Source organism: Corvus brachyrhynchos, unplaced genomic scaffold (assembly GCF_000691975.1).
Source record: "Corvus brachyrhynchos isolate BGI_N302 unplaced genomic scaffold, ASM69197v1 scaffold10, whole genome shotgun sequence".
Classification (NCBI taxonomy): Eukaryota; Metazoa; Chordata; class Aves; order Passeriformes; family Corvidae; genus Corvus; species Corvus brachyrhynchos.
Genome location: NW_008236180.1, coordinates 8,792,581 through 8,817,918, shown reverse-complemented (window position 1 = coordinate 8,817,918; position 25,338 = coordinate 8,792,581). Strand labels below are relative to the sequence as shown.

Genomic DNA, 25,338 nt, shown 5'->3' with positions numbered 1-25,338 from the left:
ACATCCTCCTGCTCTGTGCCCTTTCCCAGGGGAGTTGGGATCCAGGAGAGGGTGGTGGTAAAATACAGAACAGGAGTTGTTCAGTGAGCACAGGCTGGGTGAGCTGCTGGATCCCCTCTTAAATATCTCCTGCTCCTATTTTATCCACAAAAAGCTGAATTTTTCTGCTGAGCTGTTCCCAGACAATCGAGCTGTTATCTTGAAATGGCAGTGCTGGCATTGGTTGGTGTGTGTGATCTGATACTTTTAGATTAATGATTACACCTTCCTGGGGCTCCAGCTGATCACCTAGGAGATGAGCAGATTATTTTTTAGCACTGCAGAAGGAGTTTCATAGCTCTTGGTAATCTTGGGGATATTCAAAGAGAGGTAATAATTTTCCATGAGGGATTTCCCATACACAGACCTCACTGTTGTGTGGTGTGCTGCCACTTTAAAAGGACAATAAACGGACCAAATCAGCTTTACTCTTGTCAAAACCTTCTTTTTTTTAAGAGCCATCTTCTGTTAATGGAGAAGGAAGCTGCAGGAGCACTCTTGGCCTCTGTAATTGCAGCAGAAGATAAGGGGCTGTACAGCCACACTGAGGCAAGCAAAAAAAATCTTACAGAACCTCTCTACTTCCTCTACATTCATTCTGTGTTTTATTTCTCAAATGGTCTTTTCACCTCTCACAATCTCCTCCCTTGATCTAAAAGCTTCTTCTTGCCCTTTCAATCTGAGACACCTTTCCTCTCGCTGTCTTTCATGAATTTTGAAGGTGTTTCCTCACGAGCTGGCACTGCTTCAGATCTCCCTTTCTGGAAGAATTCTAAATTTGTGTCTTTTGTTAAACTCCACGGAGGAATTTTGGATACATCGATGACACCACACAACAGGAAGTGTCACTGTCAGCAGAAAAACTCTTTCTCACACAGTGAGAATTGTGCCAAGGGAAGGCTCTCAGTGTTTCATTTAGAGAAATCTCCAGCCCAGAGAAACAAATCTCTGTTATGTCCGTAAATATCACATTCCACACGTGCACCAGTGCTGGGCACAATGGAAACTCACACAGAATTTGGAGGCAAAAGGGGCAAAAAAGAGAAAAATGCACATGAGGATGGGTTTGATGACTTCAGTCAGCTCACAGAGCTCTGTAAAACGATATCCTGACTTTTTCACATTGTGACAAGTAAAAAGATTTCTCCTTGTGGCTTCACTGAGAGCCAAGGTAAGTGGAAGCCAATTAAAGTAGTTCAGGTGAGCTCCAGCACTTCCTTGCTCTATTGAAACCCCAGAAAATCCCACTGATTCACAGTGAACCAGGATTTTACCCCAGAACTACAGGGTCATGGCTGAGCTGGTGCTAATTTATCCTGCAGAAAGTTATTTTTATCTTTTTTCCTAATTCCCCTTGGAATATGTCATTACTTTGGTGATGCAAATCTCCCTCTGTAGGATCCACAGTAATTCTGTGAAATCTATGCAAATCAAACACGTCTTAGGATGTGGAAAAACATCTGCCTGTGAGTCACCCTGCTCTGCACGGCAGCTTTACAGCCCAGTGTCCTACAGATTTTTAACTCTGTCACCATTTCAATCTCTATTGTTTGACTTCTCTACTTGAAGGGTTGCCCAGCTCTGTTTCTATCCCAATAACCTTAGAAATGAGGAAGGAAAAAAAAGCTCTGTGAGTTTCTCAGGGTAGCCAGATTCACCAGGAATCACCACAGATAATGCTCACATTTCTTTGTGTCTTGAAAGCTGTGATGGAGCTTGGTTTTCACACGAGGTTTCCAAAAGGTGCTAAAAATGACCCCACAGTGGATTCATTGCTGCTGTGGCAGAGTGAGGGAAAAGGAGCATCCTTACAAATGATTTAGGCCCCTGAACATGAACAAGTGATAAAAATAAATTTTCATCTCTTTAACGCGCTGTGGAATCCCCAAACCACCGTTGGATCAGCAGCGCCAAACCTTATGGAAATTCAGATTTTTTGTGTGCTGAATTCTTTCATCTCTGCATTTCAGGTTTCAGTGAAGGGGGCCTGACAAGTTTAACCTAAGATCTAGCAAAAAGCAAGAATTAAAAATGCCATGTGTACTTTTGGTGTGCTTTAGTCTATAACTGTTGGCTAACATGAGGTGCTTATCTTGTGGCCCCTGTGTTGCTTCCCATGCACCCAGTGCCTTCTCTTGATTCTTACCTCGCAGGGATTTGGTTCTGCAGGGATTTGGTTCTGCAGGGATGTCCCAGCTGCACCCCCATGGGGGCAGGCAGGCTCCTCTGCCAAACCAACCCCACCTCTACTTTTCCTTAATTAACACCCTGTAATTTGTAGGCGGCTCAGCACTACGGGGACATTGAATCATCCCCATAGCCAGGGCTGTGGGAACAATCACAGCTCTCCCTGGGCAAACCATCCCTGCCTGAATCAGCACCCCGAGGCCTGAATTTTCCTGCCTTTCCCAAAATCTCGCTGTTCTTTGGCCCAAGTCCTGCTGGTGAAGTTGCTGCACAAGTCCCCCCTGACCAGAGCCTGCAGGCTGAGCGCTTAAATCAGCTGGAAAATGGCTAAAAAAGGAAGATAAATTAACGTACAAGGCCTTTAAAAAACCCTCCAAGGGACTGCCTCTTCTCTGTCTTCTTGTAGGAGGGCTCCTTGGCGGCGTCTCCGCCGTTCTGGATGGAGTCGGAGTCGGCTGCCAGCAGCTCCCCAGGCTCCGGCTGCTCCCTGCCCTTCTGCTTGCCCAGCTCCACCGTGGACTTCTTGTCTTTGGAGCCCTCTTTGCTCCTTTGGCCCCCAGGGTCGCTCTCAGATGGGGCAAGAGGCCTCTCTGTGGCGTTTAAAGTCTGCAGTGGTTTCAAACAGGGGTTATTTTTAGTGGGGAATAGAAAGAGTTTGGAAGGAGATCCATAAATATGTTAGAAAAAAAAGTTTTTAAAAATGAAAGGCCACCTGGCAGGGAGCAATCCTGCTGTCCAGCAGGTTTTCATTTACAGAGGTTGGGATGAACTCCTGCAGTGTTGGCTCAGGGAAGGACTCCCAGGGAGCTGATGGAATTACATGAGCAAAGACTGCAAGATCAAACCATCCCTGCGTGGAACAACTTCATTTATGTGTGTGCTGAAGCAGCTTGAGGAAGCAGGGAGCATGCACAGAGAGTCACTGCCCACTGAAACACCCCCAGGGTTTGCACCCCAAGCAGGGAAAGAACCCAAAAAGTGCAAGGAAAAGATTTGAGAGAGGGAAAAAAAAAAATCAAAAGACCCCATAAAGCAAAGGATAAAACCAAATTCCCTGTGAAACTGCAACACCCCATCCAAAAATGAGCAACACAGGGTTTGGCTATGGAAGGCCAGAAGATGGTAGAAAATGTCATGTACAAGTGCAAAAGAAGAGACAGAAAATCTGCCAAAAAACCCACAATCACAAAGCATCTATCTAGAGTAAAAGGGAAGATCCTGGAAGCTGGAGAAGTTCAGGATACATTTGAAGTTCACAGAAGAAAAAGTCATATCTGGCAAACAAAGGATCAGACAATGAAATTGTGTCTGTTTGAAAAGTAGTAAATGAGGATGTTTTTGCCAGGAAATCTGTTTGCAAATGGGACTTTATTTTTTCTTATGCAAAAAAACCCCTATATGGCTTTATTTATTACCATCATTAAAAAAGCACAAGATTGCCATGTTGAAAAGCTGGAAATCTCACATCTGTCCTCAGGACATGGCCCAAGCTTAGTGCTTGTGCATTAAAATAATATGTGTTTTTCCAGCTTTGGGAATTTTACCATTAGTCTTGAAATATTTGGTGTTCTTCTAAAGGCCTGGGGTTATATGCTTACACAACAGGCTTAGCTTTCATTCAAAGCAAAAACATTTTTAGATATCATGATTTCAGAGAAAACCCTGAAAGTAGAAACTCTAGAGAGACAGAATGCAGGAGAGCATGTGGAGATGGAGGGGATCAGTAGATTCATAGCTCATTAAAGCAGATTCAGTAGGGTCACAGGAGAGCAGAGGTGTGGTCTGGGGCTGCACAGACACCACACACAGCCCACCTGTGTCCTGGTCACCTCACCTGGGAAATTACACCTGCTTTGGAGTGCCCAAGGGATGCAGGAGCTCTCCCAGCACAAGGATGAGCACAGAGCAAGTTTAATGTTGTCTCTGGCTCAGTTGAACTCTGGGAGCCCTGAGCTGCTGCCCCAGCAGTTGGTTCCAAGACCCTTCTCACTCTAATTTGCCTCAGCTCACCTTTGAAATGATTCTTTGGTGCAGTTGCAAACGTTCACCTGCGCCTCAGCAACAACCACAGCGCCCCAAAAGCAGCTCTGGGGCTGAGCCCAGCACTGAGCCCAGAGACAGCTGAGTTCAAAGGGGCCAGAAGAGGCTGGAACCCTCAGAAACATTCTGTGAAATCTGTGGCTTTGCTCTGTGGGTGTCAAATGAGAGCCTTGCTCCCCACACGTGCCTGAGACAGCGCTGCAGCCAAGGCAGAGTGGTCCCCATTGCTGAGAGCAGGCTGGGCCTTTGATGTCAGGCAGACAAAACACTTTAAAAAAATATTCATAATACATTTTCCAGGCAAAAAGCCGCCCCATCAGATAATCTCTTTGAGGTGTTTCATATTAACCTTGAAAGGCAGGAAATTGGCATATTTGATATTGATGGGAGCAGCTCAGGAAATGCGAAGTGAGGCCTATGAATAATGAAAGATGTTAATGCTCCTTATTCCAAAGGGGAGCTGCTCCTGGCAGATTGCTCTGCCTCCCTCAACATTAGCAGGGACACTGAAATGAAAACAGAAAAGATGGGCAGTATTTCCCCCGTTATCTTACAGAAGACCTTGATCCAAGGCTGATTTTTAAGCCCAGAATTTCTGCGGGTTTTGGAGTGGTGCTGAAATTTCTGGAGGGTACAGAGTGGCAGGGATGGAAAGGGGAGAAGAATCACAGCATTCCAGAGACACTGTGGCATAGTTTAAGGAAATCCTTTCAAAGAAATCCCCTAAAAAGGAAGAAGTCAGCAGCAGATCCAGTTTTCCTTGGGCTCCTCTGTGTAATAAAACTGTTCGAATTTACACCAGGGCAAGGGAGAGAAGGAGGAGGAACAATAAACTGATTTACAAAAATGGAAGCAAATTGGCTGCTCATTAAAATAATAAAATAGATCCAGGACTGTAACTTTTGGTGTCTTACCCAGACCACTTCACAAAACTCCTGTATAAAAGAAGGATTCAATGTCACAAGACAAGACCTTCTATATTTAGGATGCTTTTAGAGACATAATTCATAAAAATTAACCTCAGTGTCATCAGACATTGTGAAAATAGGAAGAGAGAGAAATAATTTTACAGTTAGTAAAAAAAAGGAAATTCTGAAATGTCAGTTTTGAATGCAACTTCGGTTTTTCTCTTAAAGGAAACAGTCTATACCCAGAACCTTGTTTTATCTCTCAGTACTGAATGCAATTCTTCTGCATATCTTGACTTGCAGCAGATGAGGGTTTGACTCTCAAATTAACAGCATTTGTACTTCTAATCAAAATATGATTTTTCTGAAGCCTTTTTAAAGCCTTGAAGTATAGAATGTAAATATCACACCCAAAGGTTGGGTTCACCTTTTATGAACATGGAAGAAAAAAAAAACAGAACAAGAAACAAATATTTTGATGGCTTTCGTTACATTGCAGCAAACAGTTTTCATTCTCACTTTCATTTCTCTTTTGTAGAGCTTCCACCTAAATGTTTCTTTCCTCAGAAGGCAAGTAAATCAACAAAGTCAAAATAATTCTGTGTGTATTTAGTTCCACTGCCTGAGCCGAGGCACTCGCAGAAAGTCAAATAGCAGCAAGAGAGGGAAGAAGACTGAACATAAATCCACTAATTATTTTAAGAAAAGGAACATGATGTTGACTCTTTAAAATCTTGTTTAATACTACAAATAGATAAAAGAAGCAGATAAGTGAGGAGTAAATATATGAAGCTCAGTGAGGGTAGCACTTTTCTCTCAGGGACTTTTACATTTCAAGAGGCAGAGCTGAGTGGAAAGAGGTGGCAAGAACCCATCACCAGAGGATGAAAAAGTCCAGGCCAAAAATAAAAAGTCCACTTACATGGGGGCTGGGGCTGGGGCCATCTGCCTCTTCTGAGCTGGGTGTGCCTCCACCACCCTTGACTGACTGAAATAACAAAGGGTCCTGTTTGAGGCATTCAGTCTGGATGAAAGCTCACAGGAATCAAGGTTTGAGTTTAAGCCACTCTTTACAACAAAACCAGGCATTGTAGCAACTCCACTTTGGAAACATCCCCATCTCCAGGGTGGATTTCGCTGCTTCTTTTCTGTGGGATTGTCTCTTGCCAGTCAGGTTTCCCACTAAGGCCTGAGCAGGGATCACTTCAGCCACTAAACAAGAACCTGCTGTCAGCTCTGCCGCTGGAATTTTCCAGGAAAGAGCTTTTCCTTGCTCTTCAGAGCCAAATCTGTCCTACAAGACCTAGTGGGACTTCTCTATTTATCCACCCTACTAAGCTCATGTGATGGGAATATTAAGCCCACTCATCTTTAGAGGGATGTTTTTATATTTTGTCCTCAGCATCTATTTAATCCTGATTTTTGCTTTCCAGTTTATTCCTGCAGTCCTTAAACCTCTAAATAATGATCCTCCTTGGTTCCTACTCTTCCCAGCCTGGACAATCCAAGCAGAGCCTGAGGCTGCAGCACTGGAAGGTCACGCAGAGCAAACCTTGACTCTGAAATATCTTTTTAAGGTAAAATCCCCTGTTTCCACCTAGATTTAAAAATGAGAAACACCTGTTTGACCAAAGTGAGTAAATAGTACAAGCTTTGTGAGAATTAGGTTAAGCTTAAGTTACAATCAGTGCTACAAAAGAGACAACAGGAATGAGCGTTTGTAATTAAAAATGTGTTGGAATGTTCAGTGTGTTCTCCTGGGCACCACAGAAGCCACAGAGCTCAGCAGCAAAGCGTAAAATAAACTCCAGGATTTCAGAGTGCCCAAATTTAAATGTCATTTTTCATTGCAGAAGTTCAATGAAAACAATGAAAGGATGTGACTTTTGTTCTAAAGATAGCTCAGGCGGAATTGTGGTTTGCTGCAGCTCGTACATTTGTAACTCGAAGCACAACTGCATCACCCCGGTCCCACAAACGGTGTCAGTGCTACTCAGACCCTGATTTGCCTATCAAACCACAGCAAATCAATACATGGCAGCAGCAGGAGAGAAAATTAAACAACCCCAGGACAATTAATGGCTTTTGTGGGGAAATTCTGTCTCTGGAAGGTGCCGCTGCTGAGCCTGGTGCAGGTTTGTGCTCATGGCGCTTTATCTGTGCAGGAGGCTGCAGAGGTGGAGGGGAGGAAGCACAGTGTGGTCTGTGCTGGAGAGAAACCCGGTCCAGAGTGCCTGAAGATGCATTGTGATAAGATCTACTTTGCATTTCTGTTTCAGCAAGTCCTCAAATGCCTTCAGAAAAAAGAGTTTCTGCTCTAACAGCAATCAGTGTTACCTTTTCCCCTATAAACACTCCAAACCAGGAAAAAATACCCTGCTTCAGCCAGCCTCTCTAATCCACCTCTTCTTTTCTCTTTTTTTTTTTTTGGTTAAAAATAACAGAGAAAAGACCTTGAGGTCTAGACAAAGCTCCCTCTTGCTGCCAGTGAGACGAGTACAAAACAATCCCAAGGATTTCTCTCCAGAGCACTGCTGACCTCTTTTCCTTGCCTCTGGTCACTTGGGATTGCTGCTGGCCAAGGCTTCCCAAAAAGTTTTCTGCAGCAATCAGGGTGGATTGGGATGTTTTTCAATGGAGGAGGGTGGGGACAGCCAATACCTTGCTGCATTTTCATGAATAGTTGCAACAAAATAAAATTTGTTATTCTCGATTCTAGATGCTATTTATTGCCCACGAGTTTGATTATGTGGGGAAGTAGGGCAGCACAGAGACTGCAGATGATTTGGGAATGATCTTCCTCTGGGAAGCAGGATTAGATTATACTTTATGTCTTTTTCCCATCTGATGGACCTTTGCAGCAGTGACTGCCCCCTTTCCTTTCTCGTGCCAGTTTACCTGACCTACATCAACTGCCAAAAAAAGTTGTCCCGCTAAGAATACAACATCCTGAAGGCAGCACAGGACAGGTCACAGCACAGGGAGGTCTGACAGCGCCGCGGCCAGCGGGGCACGGATTCGGAGGCGGGTTTGGAGATGGGTTTGGAGATGGGATCCTCCAGGAGCATCCACCGTTTGAGCAGCGGAGCATCCTCGGTGTGGCCACCCCTGGAGCTCCCTGGGCCACCTCGGCGGGGGAAGGGCCACCGGAGCCCTCGGGACGTTCCGGGAGGAGCCGCGAGAGGGAGATGCAGGACGGGGAATGCGCGGAGGGATGCGGGGAGCAGCTCCAGCCGCGCATCCCGGAGCATCGCTCGTCCCTGAGCCCTCCCAGACAAAGGCAAAGTGTTTTCCAAGCCTCGCCCCCCAGCCCGGCAGCGATCGCTTCTCTCTGAGCTCCCGAAGGGAAAAGCTGCTCTTACCAGCTTAAAAAACTTCCTCAGGTTTGCCTTGGGGGTTTTGCTCTCCGCCCCTCGCGGTTTCACCTCGGCGGCTTCTGCGCTCTTGCTCTCGTCCCTGTCGGGAGCCGCCGCCTCGAGAGCCACCTCTGCCTTCTCATTGCTGACAGCCTCTGCTTCTTCCGAGGAGTTCTGGGGTTGGGAAAGAGAGTGGAAAACACATTCAGCCTCAATCTGTGAGGAGTTGGTTGGGTTTTTTTTAATTTTACAATCAAACGGAGCACAAAAGCATCCTCAGCTTCATTGGTCTCTTCATGTTGCTTCAGGAATTTGATTAATCCCCATTGAAAAAAAGTAAATAAGGGTTAAAATCTCACCAGTTAATATACATTAAAGGAATAACCTTTCTTGAGTTGCCGGTTCCCAAACACAAGACTTTAGCTTTGACTATGATTTTAAAAGAACTTAAATGCATGTCCTGAGAAGATGACACTAAAGTAAAACCAGTAAATATGAGAAAGATCATACCCAGGAATTTGCACACAAAAGAAGAATTAAGATTAATTAAAACATACCATGGGTACAATTAATTGCTAAAACCTGACCTTGGACCCTTCCAGGGATCCAGGGGCAGCCCCAGCTGCTCTGGGCACCCTGTGCCAGGGCCTGCCCACCCTCACAGGGAACAATTCCCTCCCAATATCCCATCTAAACCTCCTCTGTATCAGTTTGAAGGCATTCCCCCTTGTCTGTCACTGATTTATTCTTGTTTGTCATCACATTCTTTTATTTGGACTCTGCAACTTTTATTTTGAACAATGACATTTCCTGTTCCCCTTTTACTTTACAGCAGTTTTTCTGTTGTCATCTCCCTTTCTGAGCAAATAAAATCCCAATTTCTGTCGTTCGTCATATGGAAGCCATCCAATACATTTACTCAATATTCTACCTTTTAGTTCTGTCATATTTTGAAGTTGCAGGGAACCCCACGTTCAGGAAGGGGACTCACCATGGACTCCTACAGCAGCAGGAGAGATTTTGCTTTGTTCCTGACTCCCCTTTTGTTGAAGAAACAACATTTTGGGGGTGGGGCAGCAGGGAGAAGAATGATGAGGGAATAAATATTCCTTATCCCCTGCTGCCTGAGATGGCTGCAGCACATCCCACTTCCCCATGGAATTGTAGATTTAATTTATATTTATGACCTGATTTGAGATAATCAATCTACAATAATTTTACTGTGGATCTCTGCCTATTCACACATCCATATCATCAATTCCCCATCTATTTGCTGGAAGGAAAGGATTCAGTGCAGGAGTGGAAACAGCAGCTCAGTAAAGCAGAGCTCAGCTCCTGGGAGCTCATCACTCCGAGGGGGCAGGTTGGGATCACGTTGCTGCATCCCGAAGGAGTTTTGTCTCTACAGCTCTGGCTCTGCACTGGAATTGGTGGCACAACCAACAAAGGCACCCTGGGAACGAATGCCAACTTCCAAAATCCCTGTCCAGTTAAATGAGGGTTAGTCAGCCATTCAGACACTGAGTTGTTTAAGGCATAGGGGATTTTTTGCACATTTCTTCAGGAAATTCTTCTCCAGGAGAAGGGAATGGCTTCACACTGAAAGAAGGGAAATTTGAGTTGGATATGCAGAGGAAAGTCCTCCCTGTGAGGAAGGAGGGAGGGGAGGGTGGGGAGGCCGTGGCACAGGGTGCCCAGAGCAGCTGGGGCTGCCCCTGGATCCCTGGCAGTGCCCAAGGCCAGGCTGGACATTGGGGCTGGGAGCAGCCTGGGACAGTGGGAGGTGTCCCTGCCATGGCAGGGGTGGCACTGGATGGGATTCAAGGTCCCTCCAACCCAAACCCTTCTGTGATTCCACATTTTTGCTTCACCCAGCAATTAACCAATTTGCTGTTTGCACATCAGTAAAAAGAGCACGATTTTCCTGCGATTGCATGGCCAGAGTTGCTTAAAATTCAAGTTCTTTAAGAAAACTCATCTGCTTTTAAAGGCAGTTCCCAGAGCAGTCTAAATAATGCTGCCTTGATCACCTTCCACCCAGCCTGGCCTGCTTTGATCAGATAAATGTGGAGCATCATGTTTCTCTGCCCTGATCAGATATCTACGAGCCCTTGAAAGCAGGTTTCCAACACAAATATTGGAAATTGCCCACTGTAATTCCCTATTAGTATTCATCCTGAAAAAAGAAGAAAAATGCAGGCACAGCAAATATTTGAGTAACAGTTCTGAAAATTCTTGTGAAGACTGATCAGGAAATGGGGCAAATACAAAGTGGCTCCCAGCTGAGCAGCTGAATAAGGAATTTTTCATTTTCCCTTTCCATATTTATTCATCTGCAGTCAGAGCAGCAGCATTAACTGCCACGTGTTGACAGGCACTTCATTAGCTGCACTTTGAAGTGAAAGCTCATCAGAAGATGGATATTTTAGAGACTGCCTGGAAAGAGAAGCTGGAGCTTCTCCTGGATCTATTGAGTGTTCTGGTTGCTGTTTGTTACTTCAAAAGCAAAACTACTCCTGACTCTGAATTCTCCACCTCTTGGAGCTTGGATTCTCTGTCCTAGGAAAGGACAGTCTGTTAAATGTGCCAGAAAAAGATAAATTCACTGCAGGAAACCCCCACAGAATCTTCAAACCAAGCTGTGTTTGAGGCCAACCTGTTGTCTTTTTGGTTTTTGTACATCTCTCCTCATTTTATTTAGTTTCAAGCTGACTGGGTCACCAGGGTCTTTCACCAAAGGAAATATAATATCATTCTCTTCCAAGAAAACTCACCAAAGCAACATCAGCCTTTTACAGGTAAAGGATTCAATGCTCAAACAGGCAGAGGATCTTTTAAAAAAAAATTTCTTAGGACCAAATTCAGTTCTCTACTGCAGAAATTCCATCCAGAAAAGTTGCAAAAACATTTGGTCTCAGCATGATCCCAGACCCAAGAAGTTCTAACTGAACAGAAAGGAGATCGTTTGACAAAGTTCAGATTTCACAGACTACTGTAATTCAGTGCATTTGTGTAAATGCTTTAACCAGCCCTTAATATTTTTGGCAGCAACAAAATCTGCTTGGAGTGGTAGAGAATTCCCTACAAAACTTTCTATCCCCTGACACAAAGAGCTGAGGGTGATGTAGGAGAAATTAAACCCAGCATTATCAACCAACATGAGTGAAAGGCAATTTTGGTGCAAGGTTTATACCTGGAGGTGTTTGAGATCCCAGAACTGAAGATTTTTACAGGGCTAAAGGTGCTCAGAGCAGGTATCAAACCCTATTTTAGCTGAAATACGAGATTTGGGGAGCTGGTGTGGACAGAGCCTACATTACACAGTACTGAAAATATCTATAATTAATTTGGGTCGATATTTCAAAATCAGATTTTGAAATTTTACCAAAAGCCTATGAGATGAATATTTTAAACCAACCATCACCACTGATTTCTCCCCCACAGGAGTGATTCTCACTAATTTTCTGCAAGAAAATTTTCCCTTCCTCCACATTTTCTCTTTTTGTTAAAAGACCTCGTTACTCCATTACGAAATTACTGAATTCAGACCAGATTTATTGCTCTGTTTTACACCAAAATGACACACCAGAGCCTGCCAGCAGGCCTCTTCTTTCCCTTATTTCATCCTGATGTTCAGCACACATCCTGCTTCCCAGCTCTGTTTTCCAATAAGCCAGACTACCAGAGGAGGAGGTTTCTGTAGCAATAACAACTACAGAAAAAACCTCCCTCTCCCTCTTCTTCCCAACTTTCCTCTCATTCCAAGCACCTGATTCACTCAGATCCCCTGGAAATTAAGTCCTGAGTGTCAAATGCTTCAAGCCTTGATTATTTTTGAGAATGTTTACTCTGTAAATATCTAAACACCTTCATTTTTTTAACATAAATAAAATATCCAGACTCTATCTCCAGTAGGAAAACACAGCTAAAGAAGGACCAGCAGCCACTCAGGAGCACCTGGGTGTTTGGAAGCAGCAAATTTCTGGGTTTGAGCTTGAGCAGAAGCCCAGAAAAGCAGTTATTCAACATACAGTGACTCAGTAAAGTTTAACACAGCCCTTCTATGAAATGAAATGAATAAACTTCAGCTTATAAACCATAAGGATCTGGAAACAGGAACTGTGTTTTGAGAGTTAGTCCTAAATTAAGTTAAAATCATTATTTAACCTGAGGAATAATGTGTCTTCCCAAGCATCTGAGACCCCAAACTTAAAGCCTGATCTGCTCTGCCACAGAACTTTTCCTGTTGAGTAGGAATAGACCCAGCCAATCCCAGCTCTTCAGATATCTAAAGCAAAGAAACAAAACAGGGTTTTAGAGCTTTATCTCTGTTAGTGATAAATTTTGGTAGAGAATGCTGCGATCTCTGGGGGATATTTAACAGAAGCATTGAATTGAGAGAGAGAACAACATTCCTGATGCCATAAAATCAAAAAAATTTCCACAGATAAAATTTGTGCCCCTCACGTTTAGCACGTGGGAGCCACTGCCCATGGTGGGTTTGGCTGCTTTGCTGAGCTGAGCTTGGAATCAGCTCCAATCCCTGCCTGGAGCTGCCCAGCTCCCAGATCCAGTACCTTTTTCCAGAAGAGCTTGCTCAGGGGCAGAGGAGTGGCCGAGCCCTTGTCCTTGGTCCCCTCCCGGGGGGCTTCGCTGGTCACTCCCTGCGGAGGGGCCGCGGCCTCCGGTGCTTTCGGGTTCTGCTTTGCCGGCGGCTCTTGGGAGGGAGGGACATTCCTGTCTGGTTTTACACAGGTAACAGCAGGCTGCTCAGGGCTCTGGGAAAAAGGAGGACATGGATATCGTGAAGAGCAAATCCAGCACGTTCAGGCATCACCTGGTGCAGGTGAGCACCACCTCTCCCCGCTCAGCTGCATCCCTGCCCTTCCAGGTGCAGGGACACTTTGAACAGGGAAGCAAAAGACACAGCAAGCTCATCCCCCCCAGAACACAGATAAAGAAATTAAAACACTCAGAGGCTGAACATGCCAGCAAGAATTCCCCTTTTCCTGCCTTACAGATAATTCAAACTCTCCTACTCACTTTGGTGTTGGTTGTCTGTGGGGTTTCTTTCGCAGCCTGGAGGGAAACAAAACACAAAGATGGGTCTGTCTGAGGCAACGGCAGCACTTGCAGTTACACAGGCCAGGAATTGTCTGTGCCACCAATTATTTGATTTCTAGTGAAATCAAGTCCTGGCTCCTGCAGCCATGGAAACTGATCCCTGGAAGAGGGGAGGCTGCTGGAGGGAATGCCAGGTGCCATCCTGTACCTGCACCAGCCTGGTGCTGCATTCTTTGTGCTTGCAGTCCTCAATTGTTCTTTAAAAATATGTCTATTTGTACATGCATTCCCGTATTCCATATACTCCAATTCAGCTCAGGTAAATAATTTCAGAGAATTTTAAAGCTTTAACAGATTTTTCTGTGTGTGCAGCTTCCAGTGCTCTTAGACACACCAAAGCTGGGTGTTTTCCATGGGAATCCCACACCATCATCAGGGATGTGCTCCCGTCACCTTCCAGCAGGAGGCTGTGATTTCTGGGATACAGAACACAGGCAGCACACGAAAACCTGGGAACCAAGGCACGGGACAGCACTGGCTTTGTAACTCAAGGCAGGAGCTGCAGCTCTGCAGGTGCTGGAGGTTGGTTTAACCCATCCTCTCATATTTCTGGGCACGAGGTGGGATTCCCTTCTGTAAAAACATCATTCTCAGCGATGGGGCTCCTGATTCCAGCAAAACACACAAACCCAGGAGGATCCAGTTAAACTCCTCCTTGGCCAGGGATATACTCCAGCACCTCTTACCCCTCACCCAGCAGAGTTCACACCGAAGAAGAATTACCTGAGCTGTACAAAAAACCATCCAGCCACAGCCTGAGCCAGGTTCCAGCAGCCTGCCACAGCTCCTGGCAGAACAGGGGAGGGATTTTGCAGGCGAGTTATTTTGCAGGCGAGTTATTTTGCAGGAGCCAAGAACTTTTTTTTTTGTGTTCAGCTCTGACAAACAACATCCAGAAGAGGAGGTGAGAACAAGTGTGAGAATGCCACGGGCCGGCTTCAGAGTTAGTGCTGGAAGTGAGGGATTAACCCTTCTCTTCTGAGGAAAAATTCCATCAATCCACACAGTCACACAAAATTAGGATGTAATGCAAGGCAAATACATATGGATGGGAAGAGCATCAAAAGCTGCTTTAAAGTTAGTATTTTGTACCACAGGAGCCTGAGAAATGGTGTTTCTGTTAACTCACAGCCAATCTAAACTGGACTGGGGTAGAGAAGCGTATTTTGAACAATTTGCAGAGAAAGGACTGTCAGAGGAGACAGTGAAGTGTTTAAACATAAATATATACGTTAAAATGTTCATTTCAAATAAAGGAATTGGTTATCTATTCGTCCAGTTCACACATCGTGGAAAGCATTGCAAACTTAAACGTATAAACGATATTTTTCATGGTTTTTTACTAGAAGTGGTAACTCCAGGGCCTGCCTGTCACATCCCTGCTCTGAGCTGAATTCCCACTTTTAACCAGCTTCACAAGCGAACTGTTGGCACCATTTAAATCCATCTCCTGGATTCCTAATAGGTCATAAATGATATCTCAGTTCCTGCTTCTGTATTTTGTATGTGGAAAGAAAACTGTGAAAATAAACATAGAAACAAGAAAAAGCTATTTTAAAGGTGATATTTTATAAGAAAGATTTTGCTGGGGTAAAAATTTACTGCTCTTGCATTACTTCAAGATAACTGCTGTCATTCCAGACAAAAAGCTCTTTAAATTTTCATTAAACGTTCCAGGAAATTTTCTCACTACAACTTATTGCAAGATTAATTGTTGGAATTGAGTGTTAAAAAATGCCATCCAGGTTTGGCTTTTACCAGGAAGCCCTAACTCATTATGAACAGGTAATTCATATTTTAATTTTATTAGAAAATGAAGCTGAGATCTCAAATTTAAGCTTTTGGCAAGAACTGCACACTTTATTCCATTTGGAATATTATGTAATCTGCATATCAGTAATATGCAGATTACATTTTTTTTTTCTCAAAATGAGACAGTGGAAAGAACATTTTTGGTTTTAAAATTTATTAAAGCATGGCTTGTGCTCGTGATTGTAAAGCCCCCTACTCACCAGAAATTCCACGTGGGTGTCTGGAGGGAGCATTAAATATTAATTACGTTCCTCCCCCGCTGAAAGGGTCTCTGCTTCTACATTCTCTGGGCTAAAAAGCTGCAGTTCTCTGCATCCCTGCCATGGGTTATCTTCAGAGAGTGCAGAAATCCCCAAATATAGAGCTTGAGACCAAAAGTTTTCAGTGATTTTTGGGTTTTGATATAAAAGCTCACATCCTCTGAAACAGCCATTTGCTTGACTGGGCATTTTAAGCACTTTAAACTATCCATCAAAACCTGATCTTTTTTCCCCTCCAAACTAAACTAAGATTATAACCAATTCCTTTTCTAGCTCTCAGTGAGAAACCCCTACTTCTGCAGGAAATTCCATGTTCCAACCTCCTCTGTGCCGTATCAGATGCCTCCAAATGCCAATTTTAACCAAGGGATGGTGCACATTAATGACATAAAACCTGAAGTGCAGCTCTCTGACAGTTGCAGGCTCTGTTCACCTCTGCAAAATTCATCGTTCATCAGCAGCTCTGATTTGGTTTCGTTTTAGTGGCTGGGGGGTTTAGTCCGTGTTAGTAACCGTGCAGGAATTGTCACAGCAATTGCTCCAGAACCCCGAGCTCACAGAGGGCCCAACGAGAGGAACTCTGCAGGTGAGGATGGTTTCCATCCCCCCCGGCACAGAAATGCTCCCACAGGGATTGCCAGAGCTCTGCACATCTGGCCAGATGTTGGGAGAGAACTCCTCTCTCTCTGTCTCTGCCAGGAGCCCTCTGTGGTTTCTCAGGGTTCTGCTCCTCCTGGAGCTTCATACCGACCTTGTGCCTAAAGAGTTTGCTAAAGGTGCTGTGCCCCAGCTTGGGGCTCTCTGCCTTCTTTTTCTTGGCTCCTTTGGAGGGGGATTCTGCCGCTGCCTTCGGGGCAGGCTGCCCCCCATGGCCCTTCTCCGCCTTGGAGCCCTTGTGCACAACAGCAGGGGGAGGTGAGGGTTTATTGCAGATATTTGCTTCATCAAAGACATTACTCCCTTGCTCACACACGTGGGATTAAAGGGAAATACTCCCTCTTAGCCCTGGACAAATCATGTTTTATTTTTCCTGGGTGGTTACTCAGCTCTCCTCAGAGTTTCTTTCTCATGAGCAGCAAAATAAAAGCCAAGACGATCCACCTGATTCCAAATTAAACCACAACTTTCCCTCTAAAATCTCCACTAAACTGAAACCTAAATACCACAAACTTCTGTATTTGTAATTCATGAAGAAGCAATTTAGGATTTATAATTTTAAAATAGGCAAATATATAAATCTTTGGAGGAACCTTCAGTCTTTTTATTGCAGCCTAATAGGGACTTTAAAATGTTTCATATAATGCATTATTTAGGAAAAGGGCAGTGTGAATATTCATGCTATACACCGCCTAAAATATTTCAAGTTTGCATTAATGTCCATGAAATTAATTAACTGTTCACGGTCTCAGGATTTAAAGCAGTAAGATGCCTTTGGTTACCTGGCACAAAGGAGGATGTAAGATTATTCCTTACTACTTGTCACAGCAAAATTGACCCTTTTCCCTGCAAAATTCCCATAATTCCTGAATGCAGAGTGACACGGGACCAGCTGAGGGTCTGCCACAGCGGGGTCAGGTTGGGGATTTGGGGCAGATCTTGTCCAAACACTCTCTTGGTTTGTAGGAACTGCCCGAGGAGGGCTCATCACCCGGTGTGGACAGGACGAAGGGACAGTCACCAAGGGCGCGCCCGCCTGCGGGAGCACACGTGGGCCAGCAGCTGATTAGAGCCTGATCCTACAAAAAGAGAAGGTTCTTCCCCCCCCGAGGGTGCTGGGCCACTGCCCAGGCTCCCCAGGGATTGTTCACTGCTCCAAACCTGCCAGAGCTCCAGGAGCGCTTGGACACCGCTCCCAGGGATGCCCAGGGTAGGATTGTTGGGGGGTCTGTGCAGGGCCAGGGGTTGGATCATCCTTGAGATCCCTTCCAGCTCCAGGATATTCCATGGGTCTATGATTTGAAGGCACAGCAGCCACCCAAGAGCCCCACGGAACTCGGCAAAACTTCACTTAGCAAAGCTTTACCTTTAACACACAAGCTGGTTTTTGGGGAAAAAAAATGACCATTACTTCCTATCAACCAAAAAATCTGCACCTTTTCTACCTGGAAGCTGGTAAATTAACCTCTTAAACATATTTCCCCTTTAATAAAGTGCAAATACCATATCAGGAAGACTGTGAAGATAAAGGAATTCCCAGGTAAAGAGAACTCCCACTTAATCTCCTGGAAGGAGTTTGCACGTCCTGCAAGTCACCTGGATTTGTTTACCCTGCCAGGTGTGACAGCCAAACCCACCCAGAATATTTGTGTCCAAATTACAGCACAGCAGCAGTCACCTGGCACAGGGGCAGGGGACAGAGTCAGGGATGGAAATGGGATTGTTTCCATAAAACCAGCTTGTTCACCAGCTGGGAAGAGCTGCAGGTCTCACTGAGCCAGGGCACTTTAATAACTGCATTTTCTGCATAGCTTGGAAGACCTTCACCCTGGTGGATGATTTTCAGAGTTATTCAGAATTATTGAGCGAAAATCCCCCATGTCCTCACCAAGCTTGCTGAAAAGACTAACCATTGAATAGGACAAAAGAATAAAAAATATAGGAGAAAACCCAAAAATGATGTGATTTGGGCTAACATCTGCATGGAAAAAACACTTCCATTTTTAGGGGTTTATTCTTGGTTTCATAATTGTTTTCATGGCACAGGGAAAACTGTGAGCAAACAGTTTTTTTGTGGACTCAAAGTTTTCACTGCAGTGATCTGAAGTTTTAGGTCAGGACAAGTCAGAGCAGTAACCAAAAGTGTCACCCATCATCACCAAGCTTGCAGAAAACACAACGGATTTTGATTGCAACAGATGCTATCAAGAATTGCACTGTTTATTCTCATCTTCCTTTCCACTTTATCCAGGGGAAAAATACTTTAAATTACTTCAAAGGGTGACATCAGTTGGGGAAAAAACCCCAACAAAATGGAGAGGAAATCCCTGTGTGAAAAACATCTAATGAGCAGTGTAAAAAGAATTGCCTACCTTGTCTTCAGAATCACTTTTGGCTTCAGCTTTGCTTGGGGAGACCTTAAAAGAATTTGAGGAAAAACAGTCACTCAACTCAGCCTTTGAAAAGATAAGTTTGAAATCAGCAGCTTTTATTTACACAAAAGGAAAAGACAAATATTGCTTTCCTCAAGTGGGAAAATTTATAACGCAAATATTTCTTGAGAAAAGCGTAAAGTGGCAAAAGTGAAAAATGCCTGGATCGAATATTTACTATTCAAGCTTATAATCAATTAATAAAAATGAACTTTTAGAGGTGGCACAAAATGAATATGAAGCAGAAGATCTTTGAGACAGTTAAAGATCTGTGAGTGTGCAGAAGTGGAAGTTTGCAGAGCAGGGGGCACTCACTTGATCATTTCACTGTTCCACAGCCTCTCACCTCATTCCTCCAGTGCCCAGGACAGAGAACATTTTACATTTATTTACACATTTTTACATTATTTATACAATTTATTCAATCCCACAGGGGATTTTTGGAAGCAATTTAAACATAAAAGAGATGGAAAGGAGAGGCAGAACTTACCAGTGTTTTGAGGAAGCTCATGACTGAGCCCTGTCCTGCAGCTGCCTGGGGACTGTCCTGCTCTACCTGTGCCCTTCCAGGTGCTGCAGCAGCCAGGCCCTGTTCACCTGCAGAGTCCTGCCCAAGGTCCTTTTGGGTGCACTCATCTATCTCCTAAAAAAAAAAGGGGGCAGAGATTGCTCGGTGCCAGCTTGCCTGACTTCCAGTGGAATGCGAAAGTGACTTTTGTGAGTCGCTCAGAGTCACAACAGCAATTCCAACCATTCCTGTCCAGCCCACGGGTCCAGAACAATCCAGCATTTGTGCCTCTCCTTTCCCTCTTTCCTCAGAGATTCAGCACTTGCTGCTGCTTGGGGGAACATTGTTCTCAGCTACAACAAACACAGGGTGAGTCCCAAACTCCACTCTTCTCTTTTCATGGCTGAACTTGTGAAAAATGGGAGCAAATGCTGAGATTTTGGCCTCTGACAGTTCCGTGTCTGAGGGCACCATACAAAGATTGCTTCTGATTCTCTGTTTTGCCATGCCAGGAATAATTTTTATCTATCAAACACAAACGTGGCACACATTAAAAGAAGGAAAAAGGCAACAACTCAAAGTAGTTCCCCTTAGCCAGATGGAGCTGCCTCTTCTCTTCATGGAATTGCAGTTCCCAGAGCCCAAAGGGAGTTTTCCAGTGATCAGGCACTCACAAGTATGTAATTTTAAGGTACTTGTTTTCAGTTTAGACACCTGTACAAAGGTCTGGTTCTAAAAAACCAATTTATTGAACCAATTTTGGAGACTTTGGCACCTCTCACACTGGACTTACCTGCCACTCTGGCCACCTTGGCCTTGAGCCTGCGCAGGAAAACTCAACACAAGTGAGAGTGACATCAAAGAGTGTCTAAGTGACATCAAAGGGCTTTTTCCAAACCAGTCCATTATAGTTCAGTGCTTTTTTTAGTGGGAAAAATTAGAATAAAAGTGTTCTAAAGAACCTTCCCCTGTGCTGGGTGCTTAAAATACCACAACAATTGTATAATATGGATTTCTTCATGTCACCAGTGGAAGGAATTGACTTTAAATGCTTTAAAGCTTCAGAGGGATCAGCTGGGTGTGGAGTGGGCAGTGTTAACAGAACACAGGCAGTGAAAGTATACATTGAAATGCCAGAAGGGACTTCTGTGTAGTTCCCCACCCACCACGTTTTCCAAGCTGGCCCAGGAAGCAGCACAGCACTGCTGGAATGCTCAGCAGGCCCTTGAGAAGGGTCTAACGCCGCTCTGTGCAGCTGCCAGTCCCAGAGTGGCCCCAGGAACAATCTGTCCCATGCAGGACACGCGTGGCCATGCCAGCCCAGGGGTGGCACCCGCAGAGCTCTGGTCCCATGGAAAGTGCTGGCTCTGCTCCAGGTGTGAGAGGGACAAGTGAGGCATGGCAAGGCAGGGGCAGAAGTGCTGCTGAACAAAAGCAGCTCACAGCCCAAGTGCTTGGTGCCATCAAGCTCTTTAGTGCTGGATGCCATCAAGAAAAATAAACAGATTTAATCATTTTTTTCTAATTATAGACAAACCCAAGCCCTGGCTTTGGGATGCATTTCAGCAGGCAGGATCTTTGCTGCACACAGCTGTTTGCAGCACCTCTGGCACCACTGGCTGATCCAGGGCATCTCCCTGACAAAGCCACACTGAAGAGAAAGCCACTGCAGATCCTGAGAATTGGGGCCATCCCAAAATCCCGAACTCCCACCTCACAGCTCACATGTGCCCCATAATGACCCTGCACTGCTCGAGGATCCCTCTCTATGACTCCCAAGCCAAGGCTGCGCTTGGCTGCAGAGATACACTCAAATCTGGGCTGGGATGGGGGCTGTGATCCATCCTGTGCTCCCATGGGAATATTCCTGCAGGAGGAGCACAGGCTCGGGCCATCAACCCAGAAATCAGGCACAGATAATGCACAGCGCTACAGGATCACGTTTCCAGAGCCACAAAATCACCACAAAAGCCTCTGTGGCAGTTCCCTGCTCAAAGCCCCGGGGGCAAATAATGAAAGAAACCCTAGGAATAACAAAAGGGCAGTATTAGAAGTTAATAGATGCTATGTAAATGTTTAATTCACGTCTTTGAGAAGCTAAATTTGGGGGTAATAAACACCTTAAATATACTGTCGTTTCAGTTCAGTCATCAGGAAAAAAAACCACCCCAAACATATCAAAAGAATGTATTCCTGCCAGCACTTTTGTTTGCATGAATCATGGCTCAGTGAAACATTTCAGGCATATAATTTATCTTTTCTTTGGCTTACATAGTAAATGCTTCATGAATTCATGAATTCTGCCCTTGTTTTAATTATGCTGTGCTCTGAATGTAGTTTTGTAGACCACAAAAATAAAGAGTGGCTCAGCAAACACAGAATGTTTGTGCAGCTCTTAAGCTACAACTGTGGAGCCTCTCTCTTACTCACCAGCAACGCTGTTTGTTTTGTCTTGGCACTCAGTGCAGGGAAACTTTGCTTTGCTTTTAGCATTTACAGATACTACAAGTCATAATCCACAAGGGAAAAAAAGAGAGAGAGAGAGAAAAAGGAGCTGTTGGCAGCAGTATCTTGATTTTTAGTATGATTATTTGGTACCAGTTTGTAGTTACTACAGTAACAGTAATTAAATTAGGCTTGGTCATTCTCCCATCCTACAGGAGAATTGGAACTTCAGAGGGAACAGAAAGCAACTGTGCTGCAAGGCAGAGCCACAGCCTTTGTTTTAGGGATTGAGCTAAATTTGGCAGCGCGCTGGAGTGTTTAGCTGATATATTTTCCACAGAAAAGGTGCTTAACTCCTCTCTGCCTTCACCACATATTCCTTTTCATATCTGAAGAATCAAACACAAAATTATAGCCCAGAAATTCAAGCATAAGGTTAAAATTCCTCTCCCCTGTGATACAATTCTGCCATTTATTTACACAGAGGGACTCAAACCCCGATTTTGTGAGTCCTCAAAGATTTCCATGGGGCAGCTTTAAGCACACACCTCAGATGAAGAGGCATTTTTGAGAAGCAGACCTGCTCTCAGGCAGGTTCCCAGTGCCAAAAGCTGCTGGGATCCTGCAGACACTCCCAGTCAGACCAAACACCACCCACAGCTCAGCAGTGCCTGGCATTTCCAGGTTATTCCCATCGGGGACCTCCAGGGTGTGCATGGGTACAAGGGGACTGGAGCAGAACTCCAAATCAGTAGGAATTAATAAGAAATCCAGGTGTTATGGATATAACAAAGCGTGATCTGGATGAGCAGTGCTTCCAGGAGCTGTTTGAACTGCAAGAATGATTTAGGTTCTCTTCTGTCCCTGATCCTGCTCCTACAGCACTGCCTCATCTGATCTTTCAACAGGACTGTTTGCTCCCAGCAGTGTTTAACTCTGAATTTTAGTTTAAACGGCTCCAAATTGTTCTTTCCTTCCACTTTCACACCATTCCTTCAGCAGCACCAACTGTGACCTCCCCCACTCTGTAAAGTGAAAGCAGTGCAGCGACAGCAAAATAGGAAATGAGAATGTGGCGTTTGGTGGGAAAAGAGACGACTCCTGCCAGCCACGGGGAAGACTGGTGTGTGACAGTCAAAAATATCTGCAGGAATTCGGGGTGTTGAAATTCTAAATTCTCTCATTCTAAGAGGCTGCACACAGAAGTGCCAGCCTGGCCTGAACTGAGGATTCATTCCAAATGATCCACCCCGTCCTGCCTAGGTGCTGGACGCCTTCATGGATTCTTTAACGTGCATCCAGAGGTGTCTGAAACACCAGCGATGGGAGCACTCCTGAAGGGCAGGGGTGGAAAATGCGGCCGATTTTTCTTAAAAATGAACCCTCAGAAAAATATTACACAATGTGTAACTTTTTACAAGAAATGTGATCTTCAAATTTGAGAGGGTCTAAGATAGAGAAGACAAAGTAGATTAAAAATAAAAGACTTTTGGGACAACTTGCAATGCTGGCAGTGTAAGCAGTGAGTATCTCACAAGTTAAGTTCAACACTACCCAAAGCATCAGTGATCACAATCTTATTTGTAAGCCAACCTGCCCAAAACAAGCACTTGTTATTAAAATGGTATTTACACATCGGTTTTCCCTCCTGCTCCTGACATTGGACAGGGTTTGAACTCGATCACCAATTCCTGTATTCCACCTCTCAGCAGAACTAAGAGTTACAGCATTATTCCCATCCAGGGGATAGGCTTTTTCAGTAGTTAATTACCTAAAAATTAATCCTATAGTGCCTTTGCTGACATCAGACTTGGCAGGAAGGGCAAAACCTAAACTCGCATTAACTTGACCAGAATGCTCTTCAGGCAAGATCCATAGTTTCTTATATCACATTCTCATCCTGTAAAATCTATTCTAATGGACATTTCCTTGACTAAAAAAATCACAACAGGCAGGAGTACAAAAATTACTGCTGCATAATATTCCTTATTTTGATGAATAGGGTGTCCAGCTGCTATTGCTCAGGAAGTGGGACTATTTTAAGAATGGCATAAAACACACCAAAGAACTTTTAAAAAACCATCCCATGTCCAGCTCCAAGGTCTTAAAGCACAAGAAACAATTTTAGTTTCAGGTGCTTTTGCTTTTATTTGCATCTGGCAGCTGTTCCTCCTGGCAATTGGAGCTGTCTTGCCCAAACCTTTCAGGGAAGTATAAATTAAATTAAACTGGAGGTCAGTGCCAGGATTGTGTTTTGAGACAGAGCTTCACCCCACGGCCACAGGTTCCTCTCCCACACCTCTGTCCAGCCACCCCAACTGTGGTCATTTTAAGGGTAACATTAATCCATTCCCACCCCCACATGGAGTTATCCCACTCTGTTACATTCCCACGAGGTTTCACTAGTGAAAATGGAATCAGTGGATATTCCGGGGAAGCACTTGCCTTGCCCAGCGGGACCCCGTTGGGTGTGCCGGCCGTGATGCTCCCGTTGGGAACGTCCGACCCCTGCCTTCCCTCCTGAGGGTCACCTTGTGTCCTCTCCTTGCCCTTCTCCAGCCTGAAGATCCTGTCGAAGAGGGTCACATGTTTGGGCTTTGGGGCGGCCACATCCTGTCCCTCAGGTGTCCCCGTGAGCTCGATGTCCTGGAGCGGGGCCTGGCCCAGGTTTTTATGGGTTCCCTCCTGGGGCGCAGCTGCCCCGGGCCCCTGTGTGCCCTCACTTGGGGCTTTGTTCAGCCTGGTGGCATCAAGGCTCTCTGCTCCGGGGGCTGGAGCCGCCGCTGGCTCCTCAGAACGCCCTGGTACAGCCCAGGGAAAGGCGAGCACAGAGCGGGGCCTGGCAGCTGGCAGAGTTCTCCTGGCAGCGCTCCCGCGGCTCTGCCCGCCCGCCCGGGCAGCGGGGCCCTGCTCCGTTGTCTCCGCCGAAGAAATGGCCGCATTATCCCGTCCAGCACCCGCCTTGGCATCCGCTGGAACAGAGGGATAAACGGGAATTATCCCACAGGAACGGGGCACCGTTAATCACGGCTGTGATGAGCCGGTTCTGAGCCGCGCAGGGGCGCACAGAGGGACCCCGGTGCTGCTGCTCATCCCCCAGAGCTGCTCTTTGCTTCCCTGCCACCCCTCACTGAATCAGTGCAAATTTTACCCTCTGCAAACCCCCTCGCAGCTGCCAAAGTCAGATACCAGCCCCGTTTGTCACTACTTAGCCCAGTGGACAGCAAATTAAAGTGAGTGATAGGCAAAAAAAACCCCAGTAAAACTCGAGACAGTTACATATCAATATATTACCCACTCTTCTGTCAAAGCTAAAGAAACAAAAAGACTGGAAACCAGCAGGATTGATCCCATTTCCTGGCTCGCCGAACTCCCAGCAGGGCTGTGCAGTCAGAACTGATTTCGCTCATTTTTCCTTGCCTTGCTGCCTGCTCTCCACAGTGCAGCTCCTACCTGTATTTCTCCTTTGCCTGCAGGTTATTTTAAGCCTGATCTGAATACTTATAAATCATATCCAAGCTGGGTTTCTTGTCCTTACATTTCTGACTGTCTTGACCTCCAAACAGCGGT

General features: G+C 45.2%; 1 protein-coding gene across 6 annotated transcripts in view; it reads right to left on the bottom strand.

Annotated features, from left to right (window-relative positions):
- Window positions 1-25,338, bottom strand: part of BCAS1 (breast carcinoma amplified sequence 1) — a 32,868-nt gene that overhangs the window by 3,356 nt on the left and 4,174 nt on the right. For 2 of the 6 annotated variants that reach the window (XM_017734956.1, XM_017734970.1), the window contains 9 exons: window positions 24,214-24,740; window positions 19,306-19,458; window positions 18,756-18,800; window positions 16,478-16,618; window positions 13,574-13,609; window positions 13,108-13,308; window positions 8,537-8,704; window positions 6,097-6,162; window positions 2,581-2,832 (listed from right to left, as the gene is read on the bottom strand). In XM_017734956.1, the coding sequence (XP_017590445.1) occupies window positions 2,581-2,832; window positions 6,097-6,162; window positions 8,537-8,704; window positions 13,108-13,308; window positions 13,574-13,609; window positions 16,478-16,618; window positions 18,756-18,800; window positions 19,306-19,458; window positions 24,214-24,740 (1,589 nt within the window). The remainder of the gene's footprint in view (window positions 1-2,580; window positions 2,833-6,096; window positions 6,163-8,536; window positions 8,705-13,107; window positions 13,309-13,573; window positions 13,610-16,477; window positions 16,619-18,755; window positions 18,801-19,305; window positions 19,459-24,213; window positions 24,741-25,338) is intronic. The other 4 variants (XM_017734966.1, XM_017734960.1, XM_017734975.1 and 1 more) reach the window with 4 other exon arrangements.